The following is a 19,777-nucleotide window of genomic DNA, read 5'->3' as shown; positions in this document are numbered from 1 at the left end:
GTATAAAGAAGAAAAGTAACAGAGCTTGAGAAGCGGGATGTAGGAAAGTGTAGCAAAGTAGAATTTTTAAGTCAGTGAGGCACTTCTGCACAGCCTGAACTCTCCCAGTGGCTAAATCTCTACTAATTTATAAAATTGCGTCTAGGTGGCATTCATTCAGTTCCAGTTGGGGCTTAGGTATGTTGGCCCACACAGCCTGCTGCCCAATCTCTCTCTCCTACAAGCAATGCAGAATTGTATCTAAGTGTTAGCAACTAGGTCAACTAGCAGTTTGCGATGCTTCTCTAAAGAAATAATACTTTCCCCATTCAGGGTCCCCAACCCTTGAGACAGGGACAGGTACTACAGAACTGGATGTGAGAGGGCCTTGCTGCCTCCAAGCACCACACGTTACAGATGGCCCTGTGCTCGGCAGAGCACTGGCTAGAACTAGCCAATGTGGTCTCCACTGAGCTGAGGCTTTGGAAGAAGGGGGAAAAAAAAAAGACAGGGCAAAGGCAAATGATCTTTGTTCTTGTTAAATTTTATTGGCATCACGTTCATCTCTTTACAGAAGAACTCAGCCCACACCCTAGAATGTAGACTTTTGGAAAAAGGGGAAGTGCTCCATTAGCAAGCGACAATGCAGGGCAGATCCTGGGAGGGAGCAGAACTGCTGGGGTCCAACCAAAGAAACAGTTAATAGATGGTGGGAACTGCTGGGAGACGGGTGGGGGAAAGGAGAGAACGGTCTCTAACCTAAAGATACCACAACCCTGAAAGGAGCGCCTTCTAGAACAAAGGTAAAAATCACTAGGACAGATCCCTCAGGGTTTTTCTTTCCCTCTTAGAGTAGGATGCTGATCTAATAGGGGAGTTTTGAAGTGTGGAGCAGGGAAAAAAAGAAAATGAGAAGTTTAATTTCTGAAATAACAGCCATTTATCCATTGCACACAGCACTGTATTATGCAAATCAACCTTTTGGAAAATTTAGACACAGAAGGGAACTAGACAGAATTTCCCTCTGGAGAGATGAAAAGCTTTTTGGCTCTTAAGTCTTTGATAAAAGGCGTACATAATTCTCGTGTCTACTGTACAGAATACTGCCGCTAGCGGGATTTCCAATTCTGGGTTACTAACACTCTGCAATCCAGACAGGGTTCAACCCTCCATCTTACACGCCTGCCTTACAGGACTTAAACACATAATCCAAGAATTTCTTACACTAATTTATACATTTTTAATTGGTTGCATATATTAACATGTACTATAAGATTCTTTTCTAAGAAGCATTACATAATAAATGGATACTGTAAAAAGATCTGATTAGTTAAAAGTAACAAGCATTAACAGATACATACAAAACTCAGCCTGATCAGACTGGGTATGAGCCTGTAATGAAGCATGGGGCACCAGCCTTCTCAAGGGGCAGCCTTCAAGGGGAGGGGTTCGGAGAGGGTAAAAAGACCACAAGACCGTTAAAAAAATCAGATAACTAATTAGACACAGATTAACTGTAAACAGTTCTCTCTCTCTCTCTCTCTCTCCAGTGGACAAAAAGAATAAGCTTCCAATGCCGACTCCACATCAGAATGGTTTCTACAGCAGGCCTTGTGCTGCTGCCATACACAGGGCTCAGGCGGTGGGCGGGCAGACCCCAAGGAGCCATCACAGGCATGAGCTGGAGTTTGCTTGTGTCAGATCCGTGTGTATTTCTCTGTGTGTGTGTGTGTGTGTGTATGAGAGATGTGTGGGGTGAGACTGTGTTTGGTGGGGTTTCTTTTGGCAGCTGGATGTGAGAGATCACTTTACGTTTGTTTAGAAGAGGAGAGGGGCTTGTGTTGAAGGCCTAAGTGTGTTCTTGGTTTGTGAAGGACTCTGTGCTCTGCTCTCGCTGCCCCTTCAGCAACTGCAGCTTTCTGCTGAGGCCTTGGCCCGGTCGTTCTTGTCCAGTTTGATAGGTTCGGGGAACTCATTGTACAGCTCCACCTCCGTTTCCTGCACAGGGAGAGAGAAAGGCCGGTTACTCAAGGCACAGTGGGTTTCCATCTTCCCTTCTGGCCCCTCCGGCCCAGGAGGAGTTCAGTCCTGAAGGAGTGAGCAAGGAGGCAGATTTTGTGACAACTCCAGGCCAACATGAGGAGAGAGGGGGCCAGGAGCAGCAGCCAGGACAGAAGCTGCCTGGCAGTCGTGATCAAATTTCAGCCTGGTGGCTCTCGCACCACGTCCGCTCACAGAGGTTTTCGGTACGTTCTACACAGTTGCTTACACTGAAAGACTTCACTGTGGTGTGGGTTTCTGGCTTCCCTCAAAGTTCTGGCAACTGTCAGCCAGAGTGTGCTCAAGGGGGACATGGCAGAGCTGCACGCCAGCTGCCCTCCCTGCCCGGAACACTCCTCACAGACCTCACTCCTCTTTCTGGACCAGTGACCTAGTCTGTTTTCTTTTTCTTCCCAAGGTTTAGGCAAGAAACATACCTGTGGATCAACTTTATCACCATATGTGGTGAGAAATCAGAGTAAATGGAACAGGTCATTTTGTTGGGACTTTTGCTGAATTATCTTATTTCTAGTGAGGGACAGCCTTCTACTTCTGGATACTGGAAAACAATTTGTCACTTAAACATAGAGTTCCTGTGTGCTAAGAAGTGTTTCTAAGCTGTAAAGGTAAAGGAGAAACTATTTCTATTCATTAAAAGTTACTTAGGAAATATTATTCCATTTCTATATATATTTTTCCTTTTTTTTTTTTTTTTGGACACAGAGTCTCAAGCTGTCTCCCTGGATAGAGTGCCGTAGCATTGTGATAGCTCACAGAAACTTCCAATTCTTGGGCTCAAGAAATCCTTTTGCCGGCTCGGCGCCTGTGGCTCAAGTGGCTAAGGCGCCAGCCACATACACCTAAGGTGGCGGGTTCGCATCCCCAGACCGGGCCCGCCAAACAACAATGATGGCTGCAACCAAAAAAATGGCCAGGCGTTGTGGCGGGCGCCTGTAGTCCCAGCTACTTGGGAGGCTGAGGCAGGAGACTTGCTTGAGCCCAGGAGTTGGAGGTTACTGTGAGCTGTGATGCCATGGCACTCTACCCAGGGGGACAGCTTGAGGCTCCAACTCAAAAAAAAAAAAAAAAAAAAAAAAAAGAAATCCTTTTGCCTCAGTTTTTCTATTTTTAGTAGAGACAAGGTCTTGATTTTTGCTCAGGCTGGTTGTCTTGAACTCATGAACTCAAGCAATCCACCTGCCCTGGCCCCCCAGGGTGCTAAGATTACAGGCATGAGCCACCTCGCCTGGCCAAAAAGCCCTAAAATATACATTTTACAAAATATTTACCAGATATTCTCTGTTGGCTACCTCTGTAAAATGCTATAATGTGCATTTTGTAAATACAGGTATATTCAGGTACAATTTCCCACCTTCTCTACGTACGGTGACTTCAGGGACACTCTCTAAGTCCAGTTTCCTGGATGAGCAGAACCTGCCCTGTCCTTTCCAGCCATTTGCATCACCAGTGCTCCCTGCAGTGTCCCCAGCACCCTCAGCCCTCACATGACCACCTCCAACCTCCTGACCTGCCCCCCACCCCCAGCTGCTGCATCAACACAACCTTTCAACCTGCACAGGCAAGGCTGTATCTGACCACAGCAAAGATGAACCAGAGCTCTAGGAATTGTATTCCCTGAATAAAGTTTTCTCGCATTTTTCTTTTTTCTTTTTAAAGACAGAGTCTTGGGCAGCACCTGTGGCTCAGTGAGTAAGATGCTGGCCCTGTATATGGAGGGTGGTGGGTTCAAATCTGGTCCCAGCCAAACTGCAACCAAAAAATAGCCAGGCATTGTGACGGGCGCCTGTAGTCCCAGCTACTCGGGATGCTGAGGCAAGAGAATCGCCTAAGCTCAGGAGTTGGAGGTTGCTGTGAGCTGTGATACTACAGCACTCTACCCAGGGGAACAGCTTGAGGCTCTGTCTCAAAAAAATGAAAAACAAAGAGTCACCCAAACACCAAGTTAAGGAGAAGAGGTCAGGCAGCGGCTGGGTCACTGGCCAGGTATCACCCAACAGAAGCCAAGACAGCTGCCAGAGACCCACCTGTTTGAGTGCATTCCGTGCGATCGTCTGGAACGCCTGCTCCACGTTGATGGCCTCCTTGGCACTGGTCTCGAAGTAGGGAATGTTGTTTTTGCTGTAGCACCAGGCCTGTGCCCGTTTTGTGGCCACCTGGAAGAAGCAGGGCACATGTGTGCTCATAACAGCACTGACCCCTCCTCCCCAGGAAGTATCACAGCCCTGGCCTGCAGGGCCTACAGGTGGCCCAGCCGAGGAAACAGAGTTGGAGAATGAAGGAGACAAGCCCAAGCTCACCCTGCTGTCCATGCTCAGTACGGCTAGATTCGCTGTTATAGCCTGTCTCTGTCTATATCCCAGATCTTCTGACCTTTAGCTATACTTGAAGCAGTTTGTGAAGGGAATAAAATGCCAGCCCGTAAAGAAATGAACTCTCTCTCCTCAGCCCTGAGGTCTCTGTGTGGGAAACTCCTGACAGCTTGGTCTTAGGTCTGCAGCCCTTCTCCTCTACTGCTCACGTCTATCACCTGTGCCACACGCAAGGGCAACCAGTCTGCAGGTCTCACCAACGCCCCTGCCACCCACACATCCTCATCTTCCCAATCCCTCACCTACTTCTAGCAGAGCGCCAAGGAGGTAATCATTTAGTAAAGGGAGAAAAAAAGATCAATGGTCAGAAATAAACCTAGCTGTGAGTAATGACAGAGGCCAAGCTTCTGACAGGCTCGCTATCTGAAACTGTACCACAACGATTCCACTCAAAGCTCAAAGCAAACTTCTGCACACCTGGAGATCCAGGCAGGGCCTGGAGGCACCAAAGAGCAATGAAAATGAACAAATTTAATTCCCTCCTTCCAAGTATAGAAAGAGAACTGAGGTTCAGAGACAATGGCCTGAAGTCACAGCCTGCTGTGATAGCACAGGAATTAAACCAGGTCACTTGGGTCCTGTCTTCAAAGGCAGCTGGTCTGAAAGGTTGGTCCAGGGTAACAAACACACCCGCCACCCTGAGCTCTGCAGAAAACCCTTCTAATTCACAAGCATCCGAGGAGCAGGTGTCAGCGGTGACTCTCCCCACCTTCAGCACTTACTTGTCTGTTTTCGAGGTCAATCTTGTTTCCCAACACAACAAAGGGAAAGTTTTCAGGATCCCGGGGACTGGCTTGGATGAGAAATTCATCTCTCCAGCTATCCAGGGTTTTGAATGTGTTGGGGGCAGTCACGTCAAACACCAGAACACAGCAGTCTGCCCCTCTGTAGAAGGCCACACCAAGAGACTGGAACCTTTCCTGTCCTGCTGTGTCCCAGATCTATGAGAGACAAAATATTTATTCCTTGGGGGATGCTGGGCAGAGCACCAGGAATGTGTGTGTGTTGGGGTAGGGTGAGGGAGGTTGCCAGAGGAAATGGGCTGGATTGCAGGGCCACCCACAAAGATAAGTGACTACAAAATTTGGGAAGCAGATTTCAGCACCAGAGGATCCCAAACAACCCCAACAGCATGTGTGTCTACGAGGACGTGACTTCGAGTCCAATCTGTGGAAGGGGTGGAAAGTTTGTGTATCTTAATCCAGGTAATGGTCACATGGGTAGATATACATGTAAAATCAAAGCTGTAATATTCTAAAACTTCCTGACAGTGACAGACAGAGAGGGAAGTGATTACTCAATGAATAGTTCAATTAAGTCTATGCATTTTAGTATTATATAAAGTTTACCTAAACAAAAAAGATCAGTACATTTTACTTATAACCTTGACAAAAACCCAAAACAAATAAAAATTTTAATAGAAAGAGACCAAGAGGAAGATGATGGTCCACACACAATGAAGGCTGAAGTGGGTACTTCGGTCAGCTCACAGACCATCATCCCATCATTCTTGGCCATGTTGGGTTTAGCAAGGTTGGATTCCTCACTGCCCTAGATGCCTGGCAGTGGCCTTGCAAACCTGATGGAAGTGATGATGGCTTAGAAATAAGGATGAAGGGCGGAGCCTGCGGTTCAGTGGTTAGGGCGCTGGCCCCATATACCCAGGGTGATAGGTTTGAAGCCAGCCCCCAGCCAAACTGCAGGAGTTGGAGGTTGCTGTGCGCTGTGTGGCGACACAGTATTCTTAAAAAAAAGGAAGAAAAAAAGAAATTAGGATGAAGGGTGGTGATAAAAACAAATTTAAATGCAAACCTGCCTCTGGGCAGGGTGGGGGACTCGATGCTCCCGTGCCCTAGTACAGTGTACAAGGTCCGTCCATGTAGACAAAGCTAGCCCCGGGCTGCTGGCAGTGCCCGCTCTGGCACCTTCCCTGCACTCCACAGGGCAGTGTGAGGAACCCACTGAGTAGAAACAGGCCCTTCCTCACAGAAAGGGGCCAACGTGCAGGGGAATCCAGAAAAACTGGGTCACACAGTAAAGAAACACTTATGCCTATACAGATAAAGTAGAAAACAAAGTTTTAAAAAGAGAACTTAAATCTAATATTGGAAAAAAATTTTTAAAATTCCCAATAGGAAAGTAACATTTTCATTATGCAAACATTTAGAAGGTATCTAAGGGTGGCGCCTGTGGCTCAGTGGGTAGGGTGCCGGCCCCATATACTGAGGGTGGCGGATTCAAACCTGGCCCCAGCCAAACTTCAACAAAATATAGCCAGGCGTTTTGGCGGGTGCCTATAATACCAGCTACTCAGGAGCTGGAGGCTGCTGTGAGCTGTGACGCCATGGCACTCTACCAAGGGTAGCAAAGTGAAACTCTGTCCCCTCAAAAAAGAAAAAAATGGTATCCAGGGCTGGCAGGTTCAAACCCAGCCTGGGCCTGCTAAACAACAATGACAAATGCAACAAAAAAATAGCTGGGCGTTGTGGTAGGTGCCTGCAGTCCCAGCTACCAGGGAGACTGAGGCAAGAGAATTGCTTAAGCCCAAGAGTTTGAGGTTGCTGGGATGCCACAGCATTCTACAGAGGGTGACAAAGTGAGACTCTGTCTCAGAAAAAAGCAAGGGGCAGCACCTGTGGCTCAAAGGAGTAGGGTGCCAGCCCCATGTATACTGGAGGTGGCAGGTTCAAACCCGGTCCCAGCCAAAAACTGCAAAAAAAAAAAAAGCAAAATAAAATGAACAAACAAAAAAAACTGGGCTCAAGTGATCCTCCTGTCTTAGCTTCCTGAGTTGCTGGGACTACAGGCTTGGACTACCATATCCAGTTAGTACTTTTGGTTTTTGTAGTTACTGGATCTCACTATGTTGCTTAGGCCCATCCCAAACTTCTGGCTTCAAGTAACCCTATTAGGGCTTTCCAAAGTGATAGGATTACAGGTGTAAGCCACTATGATTAACCTATTATCTTTTATCTATTCTCTCTTTTTTTCTTGGAGACAGAGTCTCAAGTTGTTGTCCTTGGTAGAGTGCTGTGGTGTCACAGCTCACAGCAACCTCCAACTCCTGGGCTTAGGCAATTCTTTTGTCTCTGCCTCCCGAGTAGGTGGGACTGCAGGTGCCCACCACAACGCCTGGTTATATTTTTGTTGCAGTTTGGCCAGGCCGGGTTCGAACCCACCACTCTTTGTATATGAGGCTGGCACTCTACCCATTGAGCCACAGGCGCCGCCCACATCTATTCTCTCTTTACTCCTTTCTAAGACTGATTAAAAGCAATGCAAACTTCTCATCAAATCTTGCTTTTACCTCTTTCATATTTACTGTCATTTTTCTATCTTCCAGTCCTTTTCTAGTTTAGCCAATCTATTGCTAAAACTATGTCTAAATTCGGAAATTTTGATTATCACGCTTTATTTTTATAGGTTCTAGTATTTGTTTATTCTCCCCAAATCTATGTTGACGGTTTAGTGCCTTCTCTGCAGATAAAAGTCTGTTTTTCTATAAAGCCATTACTGAGGCGTGACGGGCACACGAGAGCTGCCCGTACCTAACACGCACAACTCGATGCCTTTGGAAAGTACGCACCGAAACCACGACCACAGTCTAGGCTATAACTCTAACCACTAAGTTTTTTCCTATCTTCTTATTTTTTGTGATAAGAACATTTACATATGATCCACCTAAAATAAGGATCCACTTAAAATAAGATTTTCTTAGCAACTGTTTCTTTTTCTTTTTTTTTTTTTTTGGAGACAGAGCCTCAAGCTATCCCCCTGGGTAGAGTGCTGTGGCATCACAGCTCACAGCAACCTCCAACTCCTGGGCTCAAGTGAATCTCCTGCCTCCGCCTCCCAAGTAGCTGGGACCATAGGCACCTGCCACAACGCCCAGCTATTTTTTGGTTGCAGCCATCATTGTTGTTTGGTGGGCCCGGGCTGGATTTGAACCCACCAGCTCAGGTGTATGTGGCTGGTGCCTTAGCCACTTGAGCCACGGGCACCGAGCTGCAACTGTTTCTTTAAACTAGAGATGGGTTCTGCCATGCTGTCCAGGCTGACCTTCAACTCTGGCCTTCAAGCAGGTGTGAGCTATCAACTCCGGCCTTCAAGCAGGTGTGAGCTATCACACCCAGAGGCAAATCTTTAAGTCTACGATACAGTACTGTTAAGTACAGCACTGAGCCGTACAGTTCTCTAGGGTTTACTATCTCATATAACTGAAACTCTGAATCCCACTTACTTCCATAGAGAAAGCATTCCGGAATTGGCAGGGAGGTTTCCCACTACCTCTTTCTTGTGATGCCTTGTTTTCTTATTTTGGTTTTCTTTCACTGCAAGCTGTTAAAAATACGTGGGGATTCCTCAACATCTAGAAGATGCCGGCCTCCCAAGATAATCATTTTCATTTACTTCTATTCTTTGGCTGCAAAAGCACAAGGGCCCCAGTGTTTTGTTTCCATCTCCTAGGACCTTGCCTCTTTCCACTCTTCCTACACCCCATCCGCTCAGCGCCCTGTGGTTCTCCAGATGGGTTTGCCCCAGGCAGCGCATCACTTCATGGGGCGGCTTGGTGGTGCATGTGGGGCTCTATTGTAATGGTCTCTGACCCAACAGGGGCTGGGCACTGACTTCTCAACCCCTCAGCCTAAATGGCTATGAAAACCGCATTTGAGGCTCGGCGCCTGTGGCTCAAGTGGCTAAGGCGCCAGACACATATACCTAAGGTGGCGGGTTCGAATCCAGCCCGGACCCGCCAAACAACAACAGATGCAACAAAAAAATAGCCAGGCTTTGTGGCGGGCGCCTGTGGTCCCAGCTACTTGGGAAGTGGAGGCAGGAGACTCGCTTGAGCCCAGGTGTTAGAGGTTGCTGTGAGCTGTGATGCCACAGCACTCTACTCAGGGGGACAGCTTGAGGCCCTGCCTCAAAAACAAAAACAAAAACAAAAAACCCCCACATTTGAGCCCTAAAGCTCTGTTTCTCCTAGAATAGGACAGTCTGGTGGGAGGGTCCTTTACCCTAAATTTCTGAAGTCATTCCATTCCGTTCTGTGGAGGCCTCGGGAGTCTCACTATTTTACCTTTGTAAGTTCCCTATCTTCCTCTAGTTGCTGTTATGATTTTGCCTTTTAGTCTTCTGGAATTCTAAGTCTTCTTTCAGGAAACGTGCTCCACTCTTAAAGTTTACTGCTTTCTTCAGCTGTGTTCATTCAGTTTCTTTCAATGCTGTTTCCCATGTCTTCAAGTTCTGGGTTTTCTGTATCCTCGTTTTTTATAGCGTCCTTTTCTACTACGGTCTCTATTCCTGTTTGAAACGCCTCTAGTCATTGTGAACGTTTTCTTCTGGTAAATAAATATTTCCTCATGTGACAGTGAGCGCACTTTCTCTTCCGAGGTTGTAAGTGACCCCATAGAGTGGTCTTGTCTTTGCTTTTGCAGGAGGAATAACAGACGCTTATGCGAAACTCCTGAAGACAAACATTTCTGTACACATAGAGTATGAAGTCCACACGCAGACAGAGGACTGAGATTCTGCAGCAAAGAGGGAAGCCCCAAACCCACACTTCAGACACAGATGTGCCCCTTCCTGGGTCTGGGGTTTCCACCTGTTCTCACACCCCCCCCAGGTCTGGGGTTACACATCAGGGGTCTCAGCTCTGGTTCTCCCACCTTACACAGTTATAACTCCCACTCACCACGGCAGGAGCCCCTGAACTGACAACTAACTTCATTTTTGTTGTTTCTGTAATCTGGAAATTTCCTTTCTCTCAAGCTTGGGCTTTACTTAAACTCTAGTTACATTTTGAAGATCTATAGGAGCCTTAAAGTGGACAGATTTATAGGTGAGTCAGGGAGGAGAGATCATATTAGCTCTACCCGAGCAGAGTCACTCAATTAAACGTTCAGAGCCCTGATGCTCTAGGAAAACACCACAGCTTCAGGTCAACACACGTAACAACCTCCACCTGTAACATGCATCGGTCCCACATTTCAGCAAGCACTACTATTTGTCAGGTGTTCACTGGGACAATGATGGCCTAAAAATTACATTTGCCTCTGGAGGCACATAGGAAGGAACCGCTGTGGAGGTACAAATTTCAAAAGACAGCATCAGAGCTAAAAGTTGGATTTCAGGATTGTTACAGATACAAAAAAGGGCCTTGCTAGAAGCAGGTTAAGACAGCTTTGTTGGAGTAACACATAATTTGGAAGGTGTGGAAGGACAAAACAGCAATAGCTGCTTCCACCATCTTTCCACGCTCTCATAATGGTGCCATCAATGGCTTGACTGATAATCTTAAGACATCAACAGGGCTGGGCATGGTGGCTTAAGCCTGTAATCCTGACACTCTGAGAGGCTGAGGCAGGTGGACTGCTTGAACTCAGGAGTTGGAGACCACCCTGAGAAGAGTGAGACGCTGCTAAAAAGTAGCTGGACATTGTGGCGGGCACCTTGTAGTCCCAGTTACTTAGGAGGCTGAGACAAGAGAATCGCTTGTGTCCAAGAATTTGAGGTTGCTGTGAGCTATGATGACACAGCACTCTACTGGGGGAGACAAATGAGAGACTGCCTTAAAAGGCATCAACAATGCTGACCAGAGGTGACAATACCAGGCTAGGCTCCAGAGTCATGGTGCAGTGCAGGGGTCCTTAAACTTTTTAAACAGGGGGCCAGTTCACTGTCCCTCATACCGTTGGAGGGTAGGACTGCGGGCCCCAGGACAAGTCGGCTGCTAAGCAGGACAGGCAATAGCCTGATAAATGGCCAGATAAATGTCCTAGGTGGGTCGCATGTGGCCCGGGGGCCGTAGTTTGAGGACGCCTGGTCCAGTGTCTACTCTGACCATGAAACACGGTTACACTGGCAAATCTGGAATCACTGATGATCACGGACCTGGGAAGATGTGGGAAGATGGCTGTGGACCTCACAAGAAAGTTGAACAACTGTGGAGTGACTAGCTTCAGACCTGACACATGCAACTCAGAGACCCAGAAAAGTGACAGAAGAGCCTGCTCCATCCCACCTGTTTGGTCTCACTGTACTGACTCAGCTGCACCAGGATCCTGAAGCAGCAAGGCAGAAAGCACAGAGGAAAGGAAATCCTGGGATTCTTTTTTTAGGGATCTAATAAATACATATGAACAAAATGCCTCAGGGGAAAAAAGTCAATAAAACCTTACAGCTGGAATGTAAAAGATTTCAAAGAGTCACACAAAGAAATCTGTACCTTATCCTAACTGTTGAAAGGGAAATAAATTCTTGAAAGATTAAAGTGATACATGAACAAACCAGATTGGCTAAATAGAAGCACAGCTTTTGGGGTAATGGACAGGACAGATTAAAAGAAATCAGGAAGCCCAGGTGTGGTGGCTCCTACCTGTAATCCCAGCACTCTGGGAGGTCCAGGCGAGTGGATCACTTGAGCTCAGGAGTTTGAGACCAGCCTGAGCAAGAGTGAGACCCCCGTCTCTAGTAAAGATAGAAAAAACTAGCCAAGTGTTGAGGCAGGCACCGATTTTCTAGCTACTGGGGAGGCTGAAGCAAGAGGATCGCTTGGGCCCAAGAGTTTAAGATTGCTGTGAGCAATGACACCACAGAACTCTACCCACAGTGACAGAGTGAGACTCTTGTCTCAGAAAAAAAAAAAAAAAGGCAGAAAAATAAACTACTTTAATATTAGACTGCTATAAAAATCTAGGTGAGGTTCGCCGCCCGTAGTACAGTGGTTATGGTGCCAGCCACATACACTGAAGGTTGCAGGTCCGAACCCGGCCTGGGCCAGCTAACCAACAATGACAACTACAACAAAAAAATAGCCAGGCGTTGAGACAGGTGCCTGCAGTCCCAGCTACTTGGGAGGCTGAGACAAGAGAATTGCTTGAGCCCAAGAGTTTGAGGTTGCTGTGAGCTGTGACCCCATAGCACTCTACCCAGGGCAACAGAGTGAGGCTCTGTCTCAAAGAAAAAAAAATCTAGGTGAGACACAAAGATTTCTGACTTAAAGTATTTGGCAAGGATGTTAAGATAGACATTTTGGAAACATAAGATGGGGACCTATAGGTTGCCAAATTTGGTAAAAACCAAAACCCCAAAATAAGTAACCATAAAAACCAGGAGTCTAGTTAAATCTGGATTCCACAAAAACTATGAGAAAAATGTTAGTAGGCTTCATCATGCAACATGAGACCTGCTTACACTAAAAATTATTCACTGTACATCTGAAATTTAAATTTAACTGTGCGTCCTGGATTTTACCTGGCAATGCAACCTGTAACCAATTACTCACGAATATAATAACAGGATGTGAAGACAAAGGCCCAGGCACGTAGGAGGCCTTGCTAGCCCAGGTGGGACACCCACTCACCTGCATCGTTACTAGTCTGTCATCCACCATCACCTCCTTGGTAAGAAAGTCTGCTCCTATTGTGGCTTTGTACTGATTACTGAATTTCTTGTTGACATACTGGTTCATGAGTGATGTCTTGCCAACCCTGAAATTTCAGAAAAAACACAAATATAAGTCAAACAGGAAGGCCTGGAACTAGCACCAACAACTGCAGATTTCCAGGCATGTGCCCGAGTGGAAAGCGAGCGTGGACCAGCCTCAGACAAGAGCTGCGCCTGCAGACTTCCCAGCACCACACAAGGGGAGGTCTTTGCTTTTTCCTGGGATAAAAACACAGGGTACCCATGCAGGCCACATGTTGAAAAGCTGCTTATACGTTTGACACAGGGATTTCAGGTGGTAGAACCTAGAGTTATTTTTTTACCCTACCAGAAGGATGCCAGCGAACACACTCTTTTTAAAAGAAGCTTCAGTAACAAGATCGCGCCACTATTCCAAAAATATCACTGCCATCTCAGTGTCTCTCCAGTTAGTGGCTGCTGTTCAGTTTGAAGTAATTCCAGGCAGGAGCCATTGGCTTCAAGCAGACATATGCTGCTTAGTCAACTTGTTGCCTTAAAGTTTAAAATTGGAAGTAGAAAAAGCACTGATATCTCACCAAAGCAGACTCTACCTCAAAGTATGCTCCTCCAGAGACGTTTTCCAGTAAGAAAATTCAATGAGAAACACTGTGAGATTTTTTTGTACGTGATGAGCTCAAGACAATCGAAACAATGCAAAAGCCTTTCTCATACCAGTAAATTCACCTTCTTTCCTAAGGTGGTGTTCTCCAACCCAGAACATCAAAACCAAAATTCCCAGGGGAAGGCTGGGGACATCTGTAATCAAAGGAGGCCTGATCTTTTCAGACAGGCTTGGGAAGGTGGGCCAGAAGTAATAATACCTTCCAATAGAGAGTGGGGAAGGGTACACATTCAGGCCCTAAAGGCTAGTCTGGGGCTGGGTAAAGCTAGGGTAGAAAGGTTCCACATGTGATTCAAATAAGCTAGTCAAGACAGAAAGATCACTGGCTTTTTTTTTTTTTTTTGAGACAGAGCCTCAAGCTGTTGCCCTGGGTAGAGTGCCATGGCATCATAGCTCACAACAACCTCAAACTCTTGGGCTTAAGTGATTTTCTTGCCTCAGCCTCCCAAGTAGCTGGGACTACAGGAGCCCACCACAATGCCCTACTATTTTTTGTTGTAGTTTGGCTGGGGCTGGGTTTGAACCCACCATACTTGGTATATGGGCTGGCACCCTATCCACTGAGCCACAGGCGCTGCCCAGCCCAGCTATTTTTTTGTTGCAGTTGTTTGGCTGGCCTGAGCTGGGTTCGAACCCGCCACCCTCAGTGTATGTGTATGGCCCCGTCATCACTATGCTACAGGCGTCAAGCCTGTTGTTATTTTTAAGAACATTTAAGTCTTCAATGAGTCAACTTTCGTGGGTTACTTCAGATGCCAAGTCTGGAAAGCTCCCCACAAATTCTCAAGAGTTAGCTACTTGGCTGGTGGCAGCTGTTCCACACACAGGCTTGAAATCAGCACAGCAGGATACTGTCCAGTGCACGCCCAGGTCTCGCCCGGCAGCCACGTAAGCGGAACTTGTTGCCATGTGCACCCTGGCTACCAGGTAAGACTTGGGAGTACACTATACAGTATCCTGCTGTGCCCGCTTGGAGAAAAGGGGTGCTATGAGCATGACCATCATTAGTTGAGTTGAAACAGCCATCTCTTCTGCCCTCAAATCATGATAAAAACCAGGAAGTAATAGATTACAGAGTGAGGGCTCACTTAGATTTCTGCCATGACCCAATTTGCAGGGAGAACACGAGGCCCCAGGCTGCCACTGTGAGAGTGGGAAGTGACAGTGTGGAAGGTATGGGCTCTGTGCGGGCGAGGCTTAGCGCTGAGATGATCTGTCAGCTCAAATTCACGCAACACTTACCCAGAATCTCCCAGGATGATAACCTTCAGCAATACTTTCTTCCTAGAGGTCATCCTTCAAACTAAAGGAAGAAAGGAGAAATCACGTGAGCGTGACAGAAACACCAATGCAAAACATACCTGCTCTGGCCCTGCGCTCTAAGCAGCTCCAAGAGCTCTGGGCCTGAGCCTTCCTCAGAACTCTGGACCCAAGAGCGAGGCAGAGGAGGACGGCCCTGCTAGCCTGCCCCGTGAGTCAGAAAACCGCACCTTATGTGGGAGCTGGATCAGTTTTGGGGATCGGCAATTTGGATTCTTGCTCCAAACTTAATACGTGTGTCTTTGTTTCATTCAGGTTGTTCCAACTATGTATCACAGAGGTGACCTTTTTTTTTTTTTTGAGACAGAGTCTCACTATGTTGCCCTCAGTAGAGTGCTGTAGCGTCACAGCTCACAGCAACCTCAAACTCTTGGGCTTAAGCGATTCTCTTGCCTCAGCCTCCCAAGTAGCTGGGACTACAGGCGCCCACCACAACACCCAGCTATTTTGTTATTGTTGTCATTGTTGTCTTAGCTGCCCTGGGCCGGGTTCCAACCTGCCAGCCTTGGTGTATGTGGCTGGCGCCCTACTCATTCAGCTATGGATGCAGCCTCAAGTGATTCTCTTGCTTCAGCCTCCCAGGTAGCTGGGACTACAGATGCCTGCCACAACACCAGGTTATTTTGTTGTTATTGCATTTGTCATTGTTGTCTTAGCTGGTCCAGGCCGGGTTCCAGCCCACCAGCCTTGGTGTATGTGGCCGGCGCCCTACTCATTCAGTTATGGATGCCGCCTCAAGTGATTCTCTTGCCTCAGCCTCCCAGGTAGCTGGGACTACAGGTACCTGCCACAACATGGGGCTATTTTTGTTGTTGTTGTTGTTTAGCAGGCCCAGGCCAGGTTCAAACCTGCCAGCCCCAGTATATGCGGCCTGCACCCTAACCACTGAGCAACGGGTGCTGAGCCAGAGGTGACCATTTAATCTGCAGTAACATACCCTCTGCTCACTCACCTCTACCCTGTCCCTCTGCTTCACTGTCTTCATAGCACTCTACTACTTGACATTTTTACGTACTATATTTGTCTATCTTCTCTCTTTTCTAATAATAATCTCCATTAAGACAGTACTTTGGCTCAGCGCCTGTGGCTCAAGTGGCTAAGGCGCCAGCCACATACACTAGAGCTGACAGGTTCGAATTCAGCCCAGGCCCACCAAACAACAATGACGGCTGCAACCAAAAAAAAATAGCCGGACATTTGTGGCAGGTGCCTGTAATCCCAGCTACTAGGGAGGCTGAGGCAGGAGAATTGCTTGAGCCCAGGAGTTAGAGGTTGCTGTGAGCTGTGATGTCACAGCATTCTACCCAAGGTGAGAGCTTGAGGCTCTGTCTCCAAAAAAAAAAAAAAAAAAAAAAAGACAGTTTTATTCTCCATTGTATGCCCACTGCCAAGTAGAGAATTACCATTAAATGTTGCATTAGTGTGTGAATACCAACCTGACTTTACACCTCTAGCTGGTCACCTTTTTCCAGAAATCTTTCAGGCAGCCTTTTATACTCATATCCAAACAATACGTAAGGTACCTAATCTTTGCTTGACATCCTTCTAGCACTTGCCACACAATGGTCTATTTAGTCCAAGCCATGGTCTATTTACTTATCAAGACTGGGCTGCTGTCTTAATTACCTCTCACTTGTCAAAGCCTGGCTCTGACCTTCAGAAAAACTGTTTTATCTTTAGGCATTTAACTGCTTGGGCGCTAAGGCTGACAGTCCTGCCTGCTGTCTGAGTGACTTAAGCATACAGAGATGAACCCAGACTACTTGGATTTCTATTTTCACTTTGCAACTTATTAATAATTAGCTGCATAACCTCCGGAAAGTCATTCAATTTATCTGCTGGGAAAAGGAGATAGAGACGATAGTTTTTATGTCCTCAGAATGCTGTGAAGACAATGAATAAAATGCTTGGGCAGTGACTAGAATGCAGTAAGTGGTGAGTAAATGTTGGCTGCCATCATTTTAATGTGTGCCAGGTACGAGACGAACAAGCAGAACGCCGAGCCAGAAGGTGACCAGAGAAGCAGCGGGTCAGCACCCGGGCAAGGTCATCAAGCCACACCCCCACTTCCAGATACCTGGCTGCCAAGTGCTCTTTCTAAACAGGTGGTCACTGCAGCAAAGACCACTAACTAAAACAAACATCAGACCTTCCAGCTGTCCCACAGGGCACAATTAGACAATGAGTCTCCTGTTCCCAAAAGTGACTGTTTCCCATGTCTGTAAGAACAACGCTGGAACAGGAGCAGACCAGAGGACAGTTGGCTAGGCACATCCCCTTGGCCCCGTGACCTGCATCAAGGGTCAAGCCATCTCACCGTCCAATGCCTCATGCTCATGTTTGGCTGCCCATGAAGACAGCTGACCTCATCCAGCATTCGTCTAGAAAGGTCCTACTCGTGCTAGTTAGGGGCAGTATGAGCTGAGTTTCGTTCTTTCTTTTTTTGGTGCAGTTTGGCCGGGCCAGGTTTGAACCCGTCACTCTCGGCATATGGGACCAGCCAGCACCCTACTCACTGAGCCACAGGTGCCTCCCTCTGAGCTGCATTTCTTCAGTCTCTACACATCTAGGATTTTCATTTTAAAATCAGCAATGAGAGCTTTATCCCAAACCATCCATTACCACGGTCCCCAACCCCCGGGGCTATGAACTGGGTACTGGTCCTTGGCCTTCTAGGGACTGGCTACACAACATCACCACCTGAGTTCTGCCTCCTGCCCCATTCATGGAAGAATTGTCTTTGGTGAAACAGGTTCCTGGTACCAAAAAACTTCCAGGGCCTTGGTGGCCAGTAAGGAAACCAGGCCACACAGCAAGTGGAGCGAGAGAAGCTTCATGTGTGTTCACAGCCCTTCCCACTGCACGGCCTAAGCTCTTCCTACTGAGCTCTGTCCCCTGTCCCACTCCCCATTCCCGTGTCCCCATGGAAAAATTGTCTTCCACAAAACCAGTCCCTGGTGCCAGAAAGGCTAGGGACGGCTGAATTCTATCATATAGTAAGCAGGGCTCTAGTAGAGCCCCACTAGTCCCTACTCTCCACCCCAAAGGAAAGAATTTGCAGCTTGGCTTAGCCACTTGAGCCACAGGCGCCCAGCCTCAGCAACCAATTTTTACCCCAAGCAGTTCAAGCAAAGTTGACTTTAATTCTCTGGGACCAGGCTTGGCGCCTGTGGCTCAAGTGGCTAAGGCGCAAGCCACATACACCTAAGGTGGTGGGTTCGAATCCAGCCTGGCCCGCCAAACAACAATGATGGCTGCAACAACAACAACAAAAAAAATAGCCGGGCGTTGTGGCAGGCGCCTGTGGTCCCAGCTACTCAGGAGGCTGAGGCAGGAGACTCGCTTGAGCCCAGGAGTTGGGAGGTTGCTGTGAGCTGTGATGCCACAGCACTCTACCCAGGGGGATAGCTTGAGGGAGGGAGGGAAGGAAGGAAGGAAGGGAAAGAAAGAAAGAAAGAAAAGAAAGAAAAGAAAGGAAAGAAAGAAAGAAAAGAAAAGGAAAGAAGGAAAGAAAGAAGGAAAGAAAAGAAAGGAAAGAAAGAAAGAATCTGGTCTCTAAAATCTGATTCAGTGAAAAGACCACACTCAAGGGCCCAAAAGCCCACATGTGTCCCGGAGGCCACAGGTTTCCCACCACTTAATGTCTAATAACACACTCCAAGCTAGAGATAAGATTATGATAGTTGGAGCAAGTTTCAAATCCAAAGAAGAGCAAATTAATGAAAGGGACAAAAAGACAATGAAAAGCTTTATAAAGATATTCATGGTAAAATACTTAAGAAAGTCACTGATTTTGAGAATGGGAAAGGAAATTTGCATAACTTGGTTTGTTAATAAATTTCACTGATGTACCACGGTTATTCCCCGTCATAGTAACCGCAGAAACGGCCCAATGACAGTGCCCTGAAGCCAACTAAATCCCCACTACAGCAGGGCACATCCTCAGCATATATTGTAACTTGGCATTTGGTTCCCCCACATTGTTATTTATCTCTGTCTTCATGTCTAGTATTTCTTTGAGTGAATCTTGCATTTAAGTAGCCATTCCTGCCCTTTATTTAATATACAAGAAACCCGGGAAAAGTAATGCTGTAAAGAACATCTCTGAATTTCTATTTGTGAGACTATTTCCTTAATCTACAGCAACACCTGTTAGGGGAGAGGGGTGGGAAGATCTCCCTAGATTCAGAGTCACGAGACTACCAGAGGCCACACCTGGCGCCAGTCTGCAGAGAAGGACTGAGACAGGACACAGCTGGCATACAGGGCAGTAGCAGGCGGTCAGCAGCAGGAGCAGATGGCTCAAGTACAGGCAGACTGTGTGGACTGAAAGCCCTGACTTAGAACCCTCATTCCTGGGGGAGCCAACAGCTCTCTGACAGCTCCTTAGGCTGCTCCTAAGGACGTATCCAGCAGAGTCGCTGTGCTCTGTGGAGTCCAAGCATGGTGGTAATCACAGCCCCTTCCCATACAGATGGTATTTACCAACCAGGGACATTTTGTCATAACAAACTGCCCAGTGACAGAAGCCACGTTTCTCTCTGATTCTTAGAGAAACACCCAGAGAGTTATGGTCAAAATCTCACACAGGGGAAAAGGGTTCTGTCAACTGCAACCCATAGGTACTGTCTAGGAATAGGTTACTGAGCCAAAAGCATCAACGTTTTCATGATTTTTGCTAATTCCCAATTTATACAGCAATCACTTTTTTTTTCTGAGACGGAGTCTCACTTTCTTGCCCCCAGTAGAGTGCCATAGCATCACAGCTCATGGCAACTTCAAACTCTTAGGCTTAAGTGATTTTCTTGTGTCTGTTTTCCCGTGTAGCTGGGACTATAGGTGCCTGCCACAATGCCCAGTTATTTTTTATTTTTATTTTTTTTTTTTGAGACAGAGCCTCAAGCTGTCCCCCTGGGTAGAGTGCCGTGGCATTACAGCTCACAGCATCCTCCAACTC

At 47.1% G+C, this 19,777-nt stretch overlaps 1 protein-coding gene across 1 annotated transcript in view; it reads right to left on the bottom strand.

Annotated features, from left to right (window-relative positions):
- Nucleotides 1–904: 904 nt before the first annotated feature.
- Nucleotides 905–19,777, bottom strand: part of RAB7A (RAB7A, member RAS oncogene family) — a 64,841-nt gene continuing 45,968 nt past the window's right edge. Inside the window, exons 2-6 of the mRNA XM_003796200.2 lie at nt 14,743–14,803; nt 12,775–12,901; nt 5,132–5,350; nt 4,065–4,193; nt 905–1,977 (exon numbers count right to left, since the gene is read on the bottom strand). Of these exons, the coding sequence (XP_003796248.1) occupies nt 1,882–1,977; nt 4,065–4,193; nt 5,132–5,350; nt 12,775–12,901; nt 14,743–14,795 (624 nt within the window). The 5' untranslated portion in view covers nt 14,796–14,803 and the 3' untranslated portion in view covers nt 905–1,881. The remainder of the gene's footprint in view (nt 1,978–4,064; nt 4,194–5,131; nt 5,351–12,774; nt 12,902–14,742; nt 14,804–19,777) is intronic.

Source organism: Otolemur garnettii, unplaced genomic scaffold, assembly GCF_000181295.1.
Source record: "Otolemur garnettii isolate 467f Iridium unplaced genomic scaffold, OtoGar3 scaffold00101, whole genome shotgun sequence".
Classification (NCBI taxonomy): Eukaryota; Metazoa; Chordata; class Mammalia; order Primates; family Galagidae; genus Otolemur; species Otolemur garnettii.
Note: the sequence above shows the minus strand (reverse complement) of the source record. Positions and strands in the feature narration are given on the sequence as shown.